The 18,593-nt window shown below is 35.0% G+C and overlaps 3 protein-coding genes across 7 annotated transcripts; 1 reads left to right on the top strand and 2 right to left on the bottom strand.

The window, feature by feature from the left end:
* Positions 1-2,326: 2,326 nt before the first annotated feature.
* On the bottom strand, positions 2,327-5,965 carry LOC136269499 (uncharacterized). 3 transcript variants are annotated; one of them, XM_066079152.1, is made up of 6 exons: positions 5,648-5,831; positions 5,132-5,212; positions 4,496-4,552; positions 4,090-4,164; positions 3,749-3,928; positions 2,327-3,531 (listed from the first exon to the last, which is right to left on the bottom strand). In XM_066079152.1, exons 1-5 carry the CDS (start codon positions 5,696-5,698, stop codon positions 3,764-3,766), a joined length of 429 nt encoding a protein of 142 aa, XP_065935224.1. In that variant the 5' UTR covers positions 5,699-5,831; the 3' UTR covers positions 2,327-3,531; positions 3,749-3,763. The 3 variants fall into 3 exon arrangements, 2 of the variants coding, with proteins under 2 accessions (XP_065935224.1, XP_065935225.1); XR_004604313.2 differs by lacking the exons at positions 4,496-4,552; positions 5,648-5,831 and adding an exon at positions 5,877-5,965 and having other exon boundaries at positions 2,331-3,531; XM_066079153.1 differs by lacking the exon at positions 4,496-4,552 and having other exon boundaries at positions 2,333-3,531; positions 5,648-5,822.
* Positions 5,966-9,966: 4,001 nt separating this feature from the next.
* LOC117693082 (uncharacterized) lies at positions 9,967-13,251 on the bottom strand. Of its 2 annotated transcripts, XM_066077781.1 has the most exons (6): positions 12,840-13,251; positions 12,676-12,731; positions 11,803-12,587; positions 11,402-11,552; positions 11,049-11,138; positions 9,967-10,086 (listed from the first exon to the last, which is right to left on the bottom strand). In XM_066077781.1, the coding sequence occupies exons 2-6, from the start codon at positions 12,718-12,720 to the stop codon at positions 10,066-10,068; spliced, it is 1,092 nt and encodes a 363-aa protein (XP_065933853.1). In that variant the 5' UTR covers positions 12,721-12,731; positions 12,840-13,251; the 3' UTR covers positions 9,967-10,065. The 2 variants fall into 2 exon arrangements, with proteins under 2 accessions (XP_065933853.1, XP_065933852.1); XM_066077780.1 differs by lacking the exon at positions 12,840-13,251 and having other exon boundaries at positions 12,676-12,831.
* A 342-nt stretch (positions 13,252-13,593) lies between these two features.
* LOC105321839 (voltage-gated hydrogen channel 1) lies at positions 13,594-17,868 on the top strand. Of its 2 annotated transcripts, none has more exons than XM_011420311.4 (3): positions 13,594-13,769; positions 14,341-14,848; positions 15,090-17,868. In XM_011420311.4, the coding sequence occupies exons 1-3, from the start codon at positions 13,764-13,766 to the stop codon at positions 15,401-15,403; spliced, it is 828 nt and encodes a 275-aa protein (XP_011418613.2). In that variant the 5' UTR covers positions 13,594-13,763; the 3' UTR covers positions 15,404-17,868. The 2 variants fall into 2 exon arrangements, with proteins under 2 accessions (XP_011418613.2, XP_065935223.1); XM_066079151.1 differs by lacking the exon at positions 13,594-13,769 and adding an exon at positions 13,822-14,059.
* The last annotated feature ends 725 nt before the right edge of the window (positions 17,869-18,593 follow it).

The following is an 18,593-nucleotide window of genomic DNA, read 5'->3' as shown; positions in this document are numbered from 1 at the left end:
TAGATATTTGAATTGAATAATCGTCTGAAACCCACGGTCAGTCTTGCATACGAAATAAAGGTATAATCATAAGACTTTTCATCTGGCTATCAAATGGATAAGCGTCGCTAGCGAGGTTTTGTATGATCTTTTTATGACACATTTTGTCATATCAACAATGACTTTTGCAATATGGGCTTGTACTGATGTTCCACTGTTCATTGTACAGTTGGCCTTCGTCTGTTGCAGCGATCACGGATGACGTATCCTAGTTTGCCTTCGTTTGGCCTGAACAGCAACGTTCATGGCTAAAGAATACAACCCTGGACATTTCTTTGCCGCATGTGTTACATCTGTGTATGGTCCGTAACATTTCGGGTTTAAAGCCCTCTTTTAACATGCCCATCCGTCTTCCGTTGCATGAGCTAAACAAAGCTAGCCATCCACATCGATCGGTGTGTTGTAAGGTCTTCCCAAGATCATGTGTCGATATCAAGGGCCTCTATGTCCCTTTCACATCTTTGTACTGAAGCTTTGCACGCCCATTATTTTCCTTTTTAGAAGTCATTTTTCCACACAGAATGTCATTGTAAATTCTCCCTGCATCCATGTGGCGTAAAGTACCATAGACAGCGCAACCTTGCTTGTCTTACCATAGTGTGAAAGCTAGGTAGGTCCGCCCGTAACCGGATTTCAGTGTTGGTAACGGTGTCCTGTCATGAAATGCTTGAACCAGTGAAGCTGGTATGGGACATCTGTCGATATCTCTGTGGATAAAAGTACATTGTGATCAAAATATTTTCACCGTTTTAAAATTTTACAATATTTAACCAAAAAATATGGTCTAAATTTTTCATAAAAAGGTAAAATTTATAAATTTTAAAGCCAAAGCGGAATTCGAACACATGACTGACAGAGTTGTAGTTTACAAAACGATGCAAAGTCTTTCGTAGTAGAAAGAGAACTGTTGTCTGAATGTAACATACGAGGTTGTCCTAGAATGGAGAGCAGTCGATCTAAATTGGTAATAGTGGTATAAATAATACAGCACGCAACGGTCACGCAATAAATCTTGTAAGGTCATCTGTGTGAAAATTTATTCGAAAGCAGACTTTTATCTATGACACTCCTTTTTTAAGCACTGGTGCGTAGAGGTAGCAGTAGGGAACTCAGGCACTGTTTTACCAGCTCCAAAGGAGCCCCATCAGTTCCACCAGTTTTTCCTTAGGCAAAGTTATCTTTTGTTGGTTCTGCATCAAGCTCATTAATGGTTGGTCGGTATTCCATGGCGTCAAGTGCGTAGGCAGTAATTGTGTTTTGTGTTGAGTTCAGGTCTGTGTAGTGTTCAACCCATCTCTCCATCTGTTGGTTCTCATTGGAAAGAATTTCGCCAGTTGATGACATGGGGATGCCATTTTGCTTTGGACAGGTTCTACTGCTCTTTTGATGCCATTGTATATGCCACTTTTACTCCCTGATAAAGCAGCAGCCTGGATGAATTGTTGCCAGTACTCGATGACAGTGCGCAACAGTCTGTTGAGCCTTGCTTCTGGTTGCTCTGAGCGTCTGCAGGTTCCTCTGTGCTTGTCTTATATAACTGAAGTCATCGCTGAGGAATTTGCTTTAAACCAGTCATGCGTCTTTGATGTTCTCTTCCAAAGGTTGCTAGTGTAGTGCAATGAATGAAGTCCTGCAGTATTTCGTATTCCAAGGTTGAGTTTCCTATCTGTACGGCGCTAAGTTCCCTTTCAAAAGCTTCTACGAAATTCTGTATGTGACCCAGCAGCGGTATTTTACTGAAATCGATGGGAGTAGTTCCTTGCTTCTTTGAGGTATGAAATTTCTTTGGTTGCACAGCTGATTGCTGAACGCCGGTTTTAAGATTGTCAAGGCCAAGGGCGGCTTTGACAACCCTAAAACCTGCTCAATGTATAGAAACATTTTAAGTTGGTATAGGACACCTCCATATTGGGGATGGGCCTGTGGGAGATAAAGAAAAGGTCTGGGTCATCCATCCAAACTTTTTCAGACAAAGAACTGCAGACCTTCAGCAACAAATAATAATGTAACAGGAGGCTAGATTGAGGGTGTTTCAGACCTATTACCACTTTTGGTCACCTCAATCTGAGAAGTTGGGAGGAGAATACATAGAAATTTTCTGAGTCTCTTGGATATAACTTGTAAAATTTTTATGTTTAGCAATTACTTTACAAAATTATTCACTTTTAGAAACACCATAATCTCTAGGTGTTAAAGATGATCAATATTAAGAAGGCTACAATTTGCGGTATGTAACAACAAAGAATTTCAATTTTCAGTGTATTAATTAAGAGACTCTTCCAAGTACCATTCAATTCATTACAAGATGAAAAAAAACAAAAGGAAATTCAATCTTTTTTTTTAATGCATGCAAATCATTCATGCTCAAAGTAAAAACTTAAACAATGTAAGTAGCTTAAAAAACAAATAAGCCTTTGGCCAGCCAATAGAGTAAAATTCATGTACCAATATTAAATACCAAAATTCAAAAAAGAATTCTAAGATATATGACATTTTACCTAACCCTCCCTTCCTTTTGATAAATTCAACCATTTGAATAGTATAATAATACATGTATAACAAACACATACTATTGAAAATATGATTTTCAGTATTTGATATAGAATATACTATTTCAATTAAGTACTTGATATAAAATAATATCAAACAAACTGTGAATTCGATATACAAAGGGCAAAAAATCTGTGTAACTTCCTGTAGATGTCCCATGCATAAGGCACTAAAATATACACTATAACACAACATAATATACCTACACAAAATGTACTACCAGAGTATCAGTATAAAACTAACAAAATAGAGTGTACCCCCCCCCCCTAAAAAAAAACACCCCACCTTATTTAAATCTAAAAGTTGTGAAATTTTGAACTTTATATTGTATAAAAAGTTACTGTACAAATTACCTGTATTAGTTATCATATCTATGTAATTGGTAAACTTCATAAAGTCAGAAGACCGAGCAACACCTACATGTAGCTACAGCTATACATGTATATTCTCCAGATTTATTCATGATCTAACTCTCTGCATGTTAATAATCTCCCAATTTCTACTGAAGGCTGGCCTAGACTTTTTTTTACACTATGTACAATATAAACTGTCAATATGACATAAATATATCTATCTATTTACAATGTACTGTATATATAATATACATATTAAAGTTGTACACAACATAGCTGTCAACATGACAGATTTAAATATATTTACAAGTGTATATACAATATACATATGTAAAAAAAACCCACTGATTGTGTAGACCAGTCTGCTGCTGTGTTGGTTATTGTGTCAATCACACAGTTTAAAAAGTCACCATTATTTGTCTCATTGCAATCAATAGCGGCACTCAGAAGTCTGTTCCACATTAAGAGAGCACTGTGAATTTCGTCACAAGACAAGTCTTTTTCACACAAGAGTGATTCACATCCTCACATGATCAAACCACCACTCTCCATTTGCACCACTGTCCACATACAAGGTACAAGTTCTATGCTAAAAAGTGAAAAAGAGAGCAATATAATAACTCTTTTATAAATTACCTTGAAATATATCAGTGCAACACATGATAAAATTCTTACTGACGTGACATTTTAATAATTTTAATAACTTTCTGATTGACCATTAATAATGCCCTTTAATTTAATTGAACCAGGTTGCAGGTGGACACACAAATAGACAAGCAGTGAAGCTTTGGTATGTGTGTACTTACACAAGAGTTGCTCCTTCAGTAGACAATGAAGGAGGTGTCAAGCTGCGAGGGCTGCACACACCGTCTCCTAGCAACCTTGTGCTTCCTTGGTTGTGGCACAGTGTGCTTCCTTTGTTGTACATGAGGCACATTGAGACGCACAGGGCGATGTCTGAAACTGGTGCGAGCTAACCACTCAATCTGTTGAAGTACAGAGAAAGGACACCATTAAAACAATGCAGAATATTGAGAATTTATCTATTCAGATTAGTCCCTATCTTGGATACCAACATAAACTAACTGTAATTGGTATATATACTGTAGAACTATAGAGATATCAGTACATTTATTGTTATACATACCGTGTGGGTGGGTTGAGGGACTGTAGGCAACTCCCTTCTGTCTTCTGACTTGTTAATAGCACTCGTCAATTGGTACTGTAAACCAAAACAAACAAAATGAGAATATACAGTCTTTGTTATATGCTCACATGGTCACATATTGCATTCATTCACAGTTTTCGTTTATTAATTTCATTCTTTTATTAATAGTTTTTTGTTCACATATATTTAATATAAACATAAATGGTTCGTTAGTATTTTTATTAATAAAATCAAATGTCGACCAAAAAATGCAATAATGAAGGATTGTGACAAGTCAGCCAGTACATGTAACTCAGCTGTAGAAGAGATCTGAGAGAATTGGTCATGGTTATTGATACTGAGTCTATAATCATGAGAATTGATCACAAATCTCAGAAAATCTTACATAGTCATTCATGTGCTCTTTCCATGCATGACGGAAGGAGACAAAAGATGGCTGTTGCTGTAGAACACAAAGCACAGAGTGAGAGAAGGAAATTTGAGGGAGAGAGAGAGAAGGAAAGAATATGTGCAAATAAAAGGGAATGAAATACACAAAATAAAGAAAATGAAACAGTACACAGAAAGAGAATACAACAGTACAAAAAAGGGAGGGGTAGAGGAGAATTAAGGACTTAGTTTAAAGGAAGGAGAAAAGAGAGAGAGAGAGAGAGAGAGAGAGAGAGAGAGAGAGAGAGAGTGAGAGTTTTGGACTGGGAGAGAGAAGGTACAGTTGGTAACACTGTCTCTCAATAAAATCAATTTTATTAATGTCCCTAAGAAATTCCAAATTGTTATAATTTTAATTAAATTACACTGTGTACTTATCCACAATCATATTAATGCACTGCATGTACAACCATACACATTTCCTTGGGTACATGTATTACATTTTGACATTCAGCATGTTGTTGAAGCTTGACTCTTTATTTTGTGGAACCAAACACCCACAATGATAATGTGCAGGGGATGGGAGATGGGGGGTGGGGGGGGGGGGTTGATTTTTTTCTTGAATCAGGACTACTCTAGACTTAATACTTACACTAGACTTGATGTGGAGTTCCAGCAACACATCATACCACTGTCTGTCATTGGAATGACTGGAGGAGACATCTATGCTGTGCTGAAATTTATAAAAAAAAATGTCCAATATGAATTTATAGTTTTTGAATGTTTTGTTTAAACTTTTAACATGAATAATGAATTCATAAGAGTGTTCTTTTAAGAAAGATGGAATATCACAGCTGAACCATTCGCTTGTCTGCAACATTGGTACCCCCCCCCCCATTATGTTGACTATTTGATAGTAAATGCACTATATATATATTTTTTTTAATTATTATTTTTTATACATATGTAGGGTAATATTGCATCATTTAATATCAATTTGAAGTCATGAGACGAGAAAAAACTGATTCAGTAAACGATAAATTTGACATCCATCATGGCGACATTTTGGCAAAATGGCATCCCGCATCAGGCAGAGAAAGAATTCACATTATAAAGGGTTAAATTAATGCTATTGTGAAAATAAAACGTTAATTTTGAGAGTTATTACCCTCTTTGACGAGCTTTTGCTCTTTCTTTCGGATGATCGTTCTCTTTTCATAGTGATTTCTTTGATTTTTGCGCTCTGTGTAAAAACACGTCTGATTGCCACCGATCAAATTCAGTAACTAACGTGGTAACCAAAACGCGACGGTATATATACTTAACGTGATGACGTTACCCCTAACGACGTCTGACGCTGGATACCGGGGATATTCATACGCTACACATGAACATACCTTGTATTTTTATAAATATCCAAACATAATCCCTGCACTGCTGAAAAGTCACATGCAGATTTTTTCCCAGTCGTTGAACATAAAAAATATGACGTCATAAACTACTTGTCGCGTTTGTTTTGGCGCACTTTGTTTTCAACGCTGAGGATCTAAAATATGCGAATGGTTCAGGCGTGGATGCAGAATTTGAAGGGGGGGGGGGAATATGCTGGTATAAAGTGCATCATCATTTTTTCAAAGGGAGGGGGATTGGGAGCGGTAACTTAGAGACCCCAAGTGTAATCAGGGGTTCAAGGGGGGGGGGGAGGGGGGGGGGGAGGAGAGAGAGCCTTCAAAAACTGTTAATGGTTTTTAGATTTTAAGAAGAATCAAACGAAACAGTGAAATCAAAAAATGATTATCCCTTTTATATATGTTATATATATTAGCATTAGTTTGTTCAAGAAAAAAATCTAAAGAAAAAATTGCCATTAATTACGAGGTTTTACCAAAATATTGTTTTCTAACAACTTGACGTTACAGAGGTTGATAATCTCTCAACTTTATCTTAAATAAACCGAATAAAAAATACGAGAATTGCACAAAAATATCATTTCAAATTCTCTTTTTAACATAGAAAGACTATCTCTATCCTTTGATTGGTTTTTAAGTACAAACCGTGTATTAACGTATTACTCGACGAAAGGTCATCCTATTATGCAGGATTCTTTTAGTACTCTTTTGATAAATAGAGCTATAAGTTCTTAAAAACAGAAGGATCGGATACTATAGTTAAGCATTGAGTTAGTTTCTAGGATAAGTAAATTCATGGCCAGTGATCATATCAATACAAATATTATTAGATAATGCACATCAATAAACATAATATTTCGTGGATCATTGCAACCATTCATAAAAATTTCCGATAATTGGCATTTGGCAATTCAAATATATCATTTTAATCATAAGTACAAATACCGCTGAAACATTCATCTACACTTTATATTTCGGCCTATGATTATTCACACTTCTTCCTCTAATTCTCTCTTACTTTTTCTATTTCCCTTTTTTTTTCATTTTCAAAGGCGAGGGGATACAGTGGACAATGGTCAGAAGGTTAGAAGACCTAGACTTTGCTGACGAACTTGCCCTTCTGTCCCATCAAAAACAAGACATCAGAAAAAAAAACCTACAAACCAATTGAAATTTGAAACAAGATAGGGCTCAATATTAAAAGCAAGAAAACTAAAGTTATGAAAGTGAAGACTAGAAAAGGCAGACCAACCACAATCGAAGGGGAAGAACAGGAAGAGGTACAACAATTCACTTACATATGGTCCATTTTTAGCAAGACAGGTGGCTCAGACGAAGATATTAAGGCCAGAATAAGCAAACAAAGCTCGACAACCCTTCGCAATTCTCAAACCAGTCTGGCGTTCCAGCACACTGAGCGGAAGTACAAAGATCAGGATGTTTAACGGTGCAGATCCATACGGATGTTGAATCCTGGAGACTAGCAACAGGACTAAAACAAAATATCCAGATTTTTACCAACAAATGCCTACGACACATATGTAAAGTAACATGTCCATTAAAGATATCTAACGAACAACTACTGGAGCGTACCAGCCAGGAACCAACGTCTCTCCGGATCAAGAAAAGAGCATGGATTGGCCACACATGGAGAAAGTCCCAAAACAGCTTCACCAAAAAGGGTTAGACTGGGACCCACATGGCCAGAGAAAACAAGGGATATCACTGCACAGTTAGGAACGAACAAGGTTGAAAGAACTTGAAAATATTGGGAAGACCTGGAATGGGGCAAAAAGAGTAAGCCAAAACAGAGTGAGATGGAGAGCGTCTGTAGTGGCCCTATGCTCCAGAAGGAACGAAGAGGACAAAGTAAGTAATAAATAAATGCGCAGGTCTTGGAGCATTTTACCATAATCAGAACTTTTGCCAAGTAGATGATCTTGCGTTGATGTGTGTGTCTGTTAGGGGGGGGGGGGGGGGAGCTGACTATCGATCTTTGTAGTAAATAAAATATAGTACACTTTAAGTTACTAATATACGGATCTCTTGTAATTTTTTTAAATTATGCATGAATATGCAGAAAATCGGTCGGTGCTTCAGATATATTGAATTCATCCTACTCATATCCACGAAAGCTGTAAGGTTCGACAATTTTCTCTACAAATGTTTGTAGACTAGACACCAATGATTTCCTCTTATATTTCAGTTTAAGATGTTCAAATCTTCCGTTAAAGTCTGCAGCTGCGCAGTTCTAAGTGACTTAAAAGAACATTGTTCTGTATTAGACCACTTGTTTGCGCAGTTTTGCATACTTAACGAGATTTTGATATTTTGACACAGTATGTCATCGAATGCTTAAGAAATTAGAACCATTTCAACAAGAGCTTGGTAGTTGAGTCAAACGGCAGTGTGACGTATGCCTGTATATTTCATTGCAGGCCACTCAGCCATCATGATGGCTCTTTGAAATCAACAGGATTTGTCTGGCTTTTGAGCGAAGACTACGCGATCGGTGTTTATTTCGTTTGAAATCAGCGTCATTTTAACTTGTTTTGACGCAAGATATTGATCGTTACATCCTACTGAAAGTCCAAGGCCTTGTTAAACTGGTTCTAAGTATACGAGTTTTCGTGAATGTTGCAGAATAAACTCATAGGTTGAGAAATGTTGTTTTAATAGAACCATTTTAACAAGAGCTTGGACTTAAGGTAGTTGTGTCAAACAGCAATGTGACGTAGGCCTGTCTATTTCATTGCTGGCCACTCAGCCATGGCTCTTTGAAATTAACACGATTTGTCTGGCTTTTGAGCTAAGACTACGCAATCGGTGCATATTTCAATTGAAACCGGCGTCATTTTTTTCAGTTGTTTTGACGCAAGAAGTAGATAGCTACGTCCTACTGAAAGTCCAAGGGCTTGTTAAAATGGTTCTATATAAAAGTAAAGGCGTTGCAATTGGCCAAGGCTTTTAAATTTCAAACAACATTTCGAGACCGATGAGGTTATTCTGCAACATTCATGATAACAAGAGCTAGGATTTGATAGAACTACAAGAATTCAAACTTAATCCATTTTCATCAATACGCTGTGATTGAACTAACTATACAATTTCTGAAGAAAAAAAATGTACCTCATATACATAACTAGTACTGATACTGATAAAGATTATTTAAAATATTTAGATCATTTTTAAACTTATCATATATTTTCAGCATTAAAAATTCAAAATGTATTCAATGAAGGTCCTACCTGAAATAGTGGGAAGAACATTTTGCTATTTTTTGTTTGCAGCCTAAATAAGGAAGCTTTTAGCATATCATGATTGGTGTTAAGTTTATTTCCAAATAAAAAAAAACTCGCTGCATGGGAGCTCGAGTTACTAGAAGAACATTTTAACTATAGAAGGTCTAAGGTATCTAAGATAACGAAGTAAAAAAAGGGAGTGTGGTGTTTTGCCCATCTCGCTAGCCAAGGGTTTTCGGTCCACTTTGCTCCCCATAAACCCAAGGGGATCGAAAACCCTTGGCTAGCGAAGATGTGTTTTGCCTTGTTCAGCAGACGACTGTACTGTGTTGCTTCAATATTGGTAGAGAAGTCGTCATTGGTTTATCTCTGTATGTTGCAAAGTAGTTGATTTCAGATGTTACGACAACATGAATGACGACACACAAAAGGAGTAACAAACTAAATTATGAAAATATCACAATGTTGAAGTTCTATTGGGAAGAACACCCCCCCCCCAAAAAAAAATTAAGGGGGGGGGGGGGGGGGGACTGTACGTTTTTGTCCGTTCGAATAAACTTTTTTCCTTAAAATTTATTAAGACAATGACTGAACTGAAGAGATTTGAAATGAAAATATAAAAAATAACACAGTTATTTCATTGGTAGGTCATGTGGGTATGAAAATAGGGAGCATTGCTGATGCGGGTTATTCTTATTTTTATTTTAAATGTAATGCTCGTTGCCTTTATACCCAAATGAACCACCAAAGAAAGCACGTTATTTTTTTTAAATATTGCAATCTAATGAGGTGTTCATAGCTCTTAAAAAATAAAATAGTCAACAAATACATTGTATAAAGAATAATATCCTATTTTATTTTTTGAACTCGTGTCGTTATTTAAATTAAAACTAAAAAGTGGAATGTTGTTTATGCTGATAATTCGTATTCTTCCATTATGCGGAGGCTTCTTCTTTCTAAACAAAGGGAAATAAAAAAATATCTTATATATAGTATGCATATACGTGTTAAAGGTACGTACATGTACACTGACATCGAAGTTTATAAAAGACTAAAGGATACATGCAGTTGTTAAAGGCAATCTATCAGTGTGAACAATAGAAATGTTGTAAAATCAGTCAAAATTCATAAAGAAGATGGGGGAATAAGATGGCGCAACTGCCCATTTGGTTTAGTCGTAAAATTCAATTTCAAATTCAACATTTTTCAATTAAATATATTTGATATGTTATAATACAAGTTTACAAAAGGGTAATTTATAACTTTATTCAGTTTGAAATATTTAACAAAAAAAAAGATTAAAAAAAATGAATCTCTAAGGTTTGGTGGTATCGAACCCACAACCCAAAAACCCATGTTCTGTAAAGTTACCTAATGTCTGGTGCTCTATCCACTGAGCCATTTCATTTACAACAAATTGCGTTGTTTAAATGCTATATGAGACGTTTGCCATGAATTTACGGACTTGTGTTATTTTTCTAAAAAGTTCAATTGTTGGGCTACAAAATGACATTTTTAAAGTATAGTGGGTCATCTCTCCACATTTTTTTCCATTAAACCGCATTTAGACTATGACAAAAATATGGAGCTCAGACCCACTCTATAAATGAAAAGGCATTGAAGTTATAAAAATTACACTATTTGGAAGTTTTGACACGCATACGCCAGTTTAAATAAACCTATTGCAAGTATTTAAAATATTTAAGGGTTACAAACCGATGTTACGTTAAATATACATTGTTTTTAATTATTTTTTTTTTAAAAGTATCAGATTTAATGATATTTTAATTTTGCAGTATCTAATCATTCCTCATATGGGCATTTTACATGCCTTATTCACCCATCTTCTTTGTTATTGTATATAAATTTGCGGTGAAATAAATATTTACAAGTATAATATCTAGAGGTAAAGAATTACCGTGAATTCAGAAAAGCTGAAGAAAAACAATTTTCTCGGCATGAAGCCATCATCATCATCATCATCATCCCCATCGTCATCGAGGACAATCTAAAAACAATAGAAAAGCGAAACATGTTTTTTTTACCGGGATCAATACTCAGTAATAAGTTATAGTTCGTATTACAGTGGAGGGGGTCATGAAAACTTTTGAAAAAAAAATTGACATCGCCGCATTCTTCTCTCTCAAATTAAACAAAACGTTGGATAAATAGCTCATAATAGTATTATGAGTGTTTTATATACATTTCTTCAGGGACGTATATCCTTGATTTCTTGATAAAATGCAAAATAATAACAAAATGTATAATTACCTGATTTCTAACATTGAAACCAGTCTTTCCTTCCTCTACTTCATGCTTTATCGGCTGATTGGTTTTGACGGCTTCCAATCCAGGATCTTTAGGCGCAGGCTCCTTTGATCCCGTACTTGATGTGTTGAAACTTTGTTCGGCTTTTTCATCTCTGCGAAGACATTTTAAATAGTTATTAAATATGATAGTTATATAAGTGTTGTCTGTACATATAATATACATTTATATTAAATTACTGAATTGATATTCATAGTTAACATTTTATACATCTCACGCCGAGTATGTACATAATTAAAATAGAAAGAAATAAGAAAATAGAACTATGAAATACAATAAATTATTACTATAGAATTACAAATACATGTACACATGTAGTAAAAAAAGAAAAGAAGATATTTTACCCGAAATCAACAATTTTGTCTTCACTGTCCTTCGCTCTTTCCAAATCTTTATGTCCTTCATCTTGAAAGTTTTCTCTCTCTTTCTTCAAGCCTTCATCGTCTACGTGCCTAGCATCTTCAGGCGGCGAAGTATTTACTTCTTTCACATGAGTGAAATTTTCTTCGTTTTCTTGCTTTACCTCCATACCAGCCCCTTCATCATTTTTGATATGACCTTCCTCTCCAAACTTCGACTGGTTTATTTCGCCCTTCCTCTTTAATCCATCTTCAACTCTCTTTATCATTTCTGATTTTACTTCGTCAAGTAAGTATTCAACCAACTTATCAAACTGTACACTCTGTTGCTCGTCTTCTTCGACATCCATTTTTGGGGATTGAACCACAAAATTCTCAATCTCACAATTTGGCTTCCCCTCATCTTTCTCTGTAACTGCCATCCCAGTACCTTCAATTTCATTCTGACTCCAATCTTTTCCCCCGTCTCCTTCTAATGTTTGTACTACCTCATCATTTATATCAAACGCCCCAGGGTCGTCTGACATTTTTCTATTGGGAGCCCCCATGGTTTTGTCAAGATGCTCTGCTTTCTCCGAACTCTTCATCTTTTTAACGTACGGCCGTCTCCTCCGTTTACGCTTGATGTGCCTTTCTAGCGCAAGTAGTCTTCTTTCATCCAATACGGGAATATTCTTAATCCGACGGTGCATTTCTCCATTTCCGATTCCATTTGCTCTCTTTACATCTGAACGTTGAATCTCCAGTCCCTCTGTTATTGCACTGTTTTCCTATTTTTAAAGAAGACAAAAGAGATTGTAAAATTTTGTCGCAACTTCATGATTTATCGATAACGCATATAAAATTAATTTTACTTACCATATTGGAAACTGGACCATTTCTAGAATCTGACTGTGACTCCATTTTACTGTGATCTGAAACGACAGATGTCTTCTATAACCACATATGAAATATGTAGTTTTTAGGCATACATACAATATCTAATTGTCCAAACTACCGACAACCATGAGATTTTTCATTACCTGCCAACTCCTCTGTGTATGCTGTAGTGATAGTGATTGCGTCGTTTTGATTGTGACGTTATACCATGTGACTATGATTGTGACGTCACGTTAACTCACAAATCGAAAACGGAAGACTGATCCGGCGACGATGTAACGAAGAATAATTGTTTGAAAGTTATTTCTAATTCAGAATCAAATGGCCTCTCCCTTTGTTGTATTTACACTGTTAAATAACAGGATCTTCACAATTGTTATCAGACAATTTTAAAGGGGCATGGTCACGATTTTGGTCAAATTTTATTTTTCTGTTTTTATTATTTACAATGCTTTAGGAATGTATTTTTAATGATCAAATGAAATTTGGGTGCCAGTCGATGAGCTTTAAGCAAGATACAGGGCTCACAATTCTTCGTCATGTAAACAAGGTTCGTGCCCTGTTTTTGTCTACATAGGTTCTATATACCACTATTATTCATTTTTTAAATATCAAATTCATAATTTTTTTTAGATATATATAGTAGCTACAGCTAGATCAATTGCGTATAAACTTTCTTTGCCCCCCCCCCCCCCCCCCCCCATTTTTAACATGCTGAGTGTATAGACTCAGTAGGGACGTATTCTACTTCCAGGGACGTATATGCTAGTATATACGTCCCATATACTTCTTATTAAATTAAAACAGAATAACAACTCCCCCCCCCCCCCCCCCCCAGTCGTATCAATCCGGAATCACAATTATGGGTTTGGTTTTTTATTTACATTTTTCCCGAACCTTCAGCTATATTCTCGCAACAAACGAGAATTGAAAAACCACAATATTGTTATCCAGTCTTTGTTGTAAACAAACATAGAAATCGTTTTTTGTGAGATATCCTCTTTGGAGGACTAAATAAGTATATGTGAATTATATTTATCTTTTAGTGTGAAGCATCTATAGTAGAAATGAAGGTAGGTTGAACCATTGCATAATAGGTTTGTCATTATCGAGGGGGTGGAACCTCACGTGAAGTAAATGGATTCCTTTGACCTATTTATGAGGCAATAGTGCACACAATTTTGGATACTGGTTACACATAATACATACCATATTAGAAATGCATATCAGCTTTCCATTCCTTTATTTACCAAAATTTAACATCAAGGCGGAAATAGATGGTTGTTATCTGGTTATTGTATTTTCATTTACTCGAACGAATAGATCTACACAAACCAGAGGAAAAGGAATGCATGATTGAGAGGTAACAGACAAAGACATGTTTACATCTAACCTGTGATATCTCATCAGGGAAAACTCTTTACTCTAATTCTTTTATTAGTGCACATTGTCTTCCTGTAAAATTATAATTTTATAAACACTTCAAATATATCACCTGTGTTCTAAATATGTGTCATGTATCATTCTTTAATGTACATTCGTCCAGAAAAAACAAAATCAATATCAATATTATATGCTATTTTTGATCCAGACTTATGAAATGTACATCAGCTTTGTAGTGAAGCATATGATGGTATCTTGTAGATCCAGATGGAGGGTTTCCAAAAGCTTCAAGATGATTTAGAAAAAGTAATAGAAAAGGAGGACTCCAATTCATCAATTACTACAGACTCGGATGAAAAACATGAGTTCCGAAATTTGCGAGAACGGTTGATGTACATCCTTCACACGAACAAGTTCAACATCATTGTTGTTGCCCTGGTAATTCTGGATTCACTCCTTGTGATTGCAGAGCTTCTTTTAGATATGAACATCATTGAGGTTTCTGACCATAGAGGAGGTGCCGAGCTTGCCCCCAAAATCCTGCATTACTCTAGTCTTGCCATACTCAGTGTGTTCATTGTTGAGATTTTCGTCAAGTTGTACGCGTATCGACTGAGCTTCTTCCGACACAAGATGGAGGTGTTTGATGCAGTTATCGTGATCGTGTCCTTTATTCTCGACATTATTTTCCGCAATAAGGAAGGTCCTGAAAGCGGTGCTGGGTTGTTGGTCATTCTGAGATTGTGGCGAGTTACTAGAATTCTCAATGGTAAGCTCATGTGGTTCATATTTTTAGGTAAAATGTAATATAGTATCTTTAAATAAATTTTGTTGTTGTAAAAATGCAATACAGTATAAAAAGTTTTCATCACCAAGTCATATAATGGTATTGCTATGTATTATCTACATGTCCTATAATTGTTTTCTAATTACATATGTGTACGTACATACTACTGTGTCATACAGATTTTTTTATGTAGTTATTTTCACGGCATCTGTTTCTGTTCCAGGTATTGTGGTATCTGTGAAGAAACAAGCAGAAAAAAAGATCCAAAGAGAAAAACGATTGCGCATGGCCTGTGAGAAAGAACTGTCGAAATACAGAGAATACTGCGCTACGCAGGAACAAGAAATCGAGCTAATGAAAGGCCTGCTTCTCAAACACGGAATCGACCTGCATGAGTCCCAATCTCAGCCCCCAGAGGTCAGCAAGAAGGATATCATAGCAGACATCAATCTTGTGGCTGAGAGTGAGAAGGCTCCGCCCTTTCCAGCAGAGACCCTGTCCACTGGGGAACACTCAGACACACCTGATACAAACTAGCTCCCATCTGAGAATAAAGTTTAGTTATAGTAAAAGTCATTTATTTTTGTGAACATATTGTATACAGATTTGTATGGCATTTTTTTTTTGTCGGTAAACCTTGTATTTATACACACCCCCTTCCCCACCCTTAACCCATCCCCTTTTTCCAAATGTGTTCCATATTTATCCCATTTACGCATCTATTGTGAAATATTTGTTGTGAGGAACTAGCTATATTGCCATATTTAATCAAATTTTAAAAATCCTGATATTAGATTGTAAGAATTTGTGCTACTAGGGAAATATTTACTAACAATTCTACATAAAAGCTACCAGGTGTTGATTTTGTTTTTCATTTGGTTTTTTTTTTGGTTTTGTTATTTGCCAGTGAGGAAAATCTCAGAAAGTTCATTCAAGGAGAAGACTGCTTCATTTGCCAAGGGTGACAATCCATTACTTTACTCCAAAGAAGTGAATTGTCTCCTTTAGTGATGAAACATGTCTAGAATATTGCTATTATTTTACATTATATTTATACTTTACAAATTATAACAGTTCAGTAGTGCTTATCCCCATTTTTCATGGGTTTTTTTTAAATTTTTCAATATACTATATTTACATGTGTGAAAAAAATGTTACGTTTGCCTAATATATGATCAGAGTATTTTTATAGATTTATTTTCAACTGGAAATGGTTTATCAGTAAAATTATCAGTGAACAATAATGTTTTTAATGCTGTACAAAAGAAAAGTTTTCTTTGATGGGTTATATGTTGGACTTCTTTCAAAAGCTGTTTTTTTTCCCTGCAAAGTGAGCAAAATACCTGTTTCCCTTGGCAATTGAAAGAGCATCAATTTAAGATTCATGTGCTTTTATATACATTCCACTATGTGCATGTATCATGTTTGATTATTTAGTCCATTTGAATATTGTTAAATGCACTTAGTTATTACATATATTTTAGAGTGAAGACTCAATGTAAATGTACAGTAAAACATGCTTATAACAAAGTGCCAGGGATGGGCATTTTTACTTCATTATAAGCATAATTTGTTTTATGCATCAAAATAACAACATGTAATAAACTCACAGGGAATGAAAATCACTTCGCTGTAAGCGTCAATTCATTATAGGCGTTTTCACTATAACCGTGTTTTACTGTATTATGTTCTGTTTTCACTTTCTTTCAGTATGATCTTACAATTAGGAAATTTTAAAATATGATTACAGTTCATGTGTTTTATCATCACTGATGAAAGATAGAAGGGGATGTCATGCTTTGATTTTTTTCCACATTATGATAGGCAGTTACTCTGTGCAATACTTAATTTTAAATTTTTGGGTTTATTTGGGGGAAGAATATGGGAGTTATTTCCATATTAACAATTAAACTACTCAATTTGATGGCTTGCACATGGAAAAATGAATTATTTTACTTAACCGATTTTATTTTGTCCAGTTAGTGCCTTTTGTGAATTTAATTTGGTTTTGTTGTTTATTATTAAAAATGTCCTAAATTTTGTGTATTTATAGTAAATAATCTGTAGATCTGTGACCCCCCCCCCCCTTTCCTACAATCTCATTATGAATACAAAAACATAATGCACATGTATTCATAGTTTAGTTATTTTAATCACCGTACTTTTTTTTCTTTGTCTTGATGCCATTTACGAACAAGATTTGATCAGAACTATATTCTTTAGATCTTATTCATGTGGAAGAGATTCTGATGGTTGTTCTTAAAATCAATTTTACACATCAAGCATCCATACCCTGGTATTTATATAATTGATGTTGGCTTGTACAATTATATAATGTAAACTCAACCCCCCCCCCCCCCCCCCCCCCCCCCCAAAGGCTTTTCCCGTCCCTCCACCAAGCTGATAGAATGCTCCTCCCCTGATGCCTTTTTATGTCAGGTGTACTTATAACAGACATCCCAGTATACATGTATTTATGTAGACTGTAATATATATAGCCCCATTATTGCCAAATGAAATAGTAATCTCAGAATGAATTTGTAATCTCCCCTTTTTATTTGTTAGCATTCTATTACAGTTTCCATAACTAGGAAATATTTAATTTGATATTTATAATATTTGTTGAGTAAAACTTAAAGTAAATAAAATGATAAGGAAAACCATATTGGTATTCTTATACCAAAAGAAAATTAGCTGGCCTGTTTAATTAAGTAGCTAGCTGCAGGTCTGTAGCTCCCAGTCTTAAAGAATTAGAATGTAGGTTGTCCATCTGAATTTTTTCAGACCAGCTACAGAACAGCAGCTAACAAGGAGTGTACATGTATATAAAGCATATACAATTACTAGTATTTGAAGTCAGTTTTTTTGGAAAATCAATTTAACAATGTACCATTTCTGTTTGACAATTTCTCTTCTGTGGGTTTGAATTCTCCCGTTTATTTTTAAAATTTTCTTCAATGTATATGTTCAAAAAGTTATACCCATAATTATATTTCTTGTAATACCCGTAGTTATATTTCTTGTAAAAAAAAAAACCAAACTAACATTTAAAGCTGTTCCAAGATGTTGGAAATTGGACATAAAAAAAAAATGTTTTTATTGTTTTTGTTCAGAGGTTGATTACTTAGCACTGTCAATGCATTAAAATATGTACATGTACCGGTACCTGTGCTGTACTCGAGTATATGACAAAAGTCTACGATACTTAAAAATGAGATTGATTTTGCAATTTGTTATGATTATAGCGTACTTTTTTTTTCATTTTAGTTTTTGTGTTTTGTTAGTTATTGTGAAAATGAAATTTTAGGAGAATAAAGGTATGAAAATTGATACAATTATTTCTTTTATTTTATGCCTTTGATGCATTACTGTGTGGTTAGATGTACAATAGATACCATTTAAGTTTTGTGTGATTTAATTAATTTTTTAAAGCTGCTTGAACTACATTTTTGGATACTTTCAAATATTTTAACATTGCTTAAGTAGTTAACTACTGCATAAAATGCTAATCGCTATACAGTTGAACTTCATTATCTCGAAGTCGATGGGACTATTTAAAAATTTCGAGATATTGAGGGTAAGATACTTAAAAATAAGTGGTTGGGACTTACAAATCACTTCGACATATCCATTGTAAATGAGATATCAGTGTTTGAAATATCGAAGTTCAACTGTATATTGTTTTAAAGCATTCATAAGCTACATGCATTCTCTATCTAGTTCTAGA

Source organism: Magallana gigas, chromosome 3 (genome assembly GCF_963853765.1).
Source record: "Magallana gigas chromosome 3, xbMagGiga1.1, whole genome shotgun sequence".
In the NCBI taxonomy this organism is placed as follows: Eukaryota; Metazoa; Mollusca; class Bivalvia; order Ostreida; family Ostreidae; genus Magallana; species Magallana gigas.
Note: the sequence above shows the minus strand (reverse complement) of the source record. Positions and strands in the feature narration are given on the sequence as shown.

Excerpts from the sequence above, each read along its gene's own strand:
- LOC136269499 (XM_066079152.1), bottom strand. The coding sequence starts at position 5,698 with ATGAAAAGAGAACGATCATCCGAAAGAAAGAGCAAAAGCTCGTCAAAG. Across the intron at positions 5,213-5,647 it reads GCAAAAGCTCGTCAAAGAGG|CACAGCATAGATGTCTCCTC; the intron begins GTAATAACTCTC and ends TATAAATTTCAG. Across the intron at positions 4,165-4,495 it reads AAGAGCACATGAATGACTAT|TACCAATTGACGAGTGCTAT; the intron begins GTAAGATTTTCT and ends TTTGGTTTACAG.
- LOC117693082 (XM_066077781.1), bottom strand. The coding sequence starts at position 12,720 with ATGGAGTCACAGTCAGATTCTAGAAATGGTCCAGTTTCCAATATG. Across the intron at positions 11,553-11,802 it reads GACAAAATTGTTGATTTCGG|AGATGAAAAAGCCGAACAAA; the intron begins GTAAAATATCTT and ends ATGTCTTCGCAG. Across the intron at positions 10,087-11,048 it reads TCAGCTTTTCTGAATTCACG|AAAGAAGAAGCCTCCGCATA; the intron begins GTAATTCTTTAC and ends CCCTTTGTTTAG.
- LOC105321839 (XM_011420311.4), top strand. Across the intron at positions 14,849-15,089 it reads AGTTACTAGAATTCTCAATG|GTATTGTGGTATCTGTGAAG; the intron begins GTAAGCTCATGT and ends TTTCTGTTCCAG.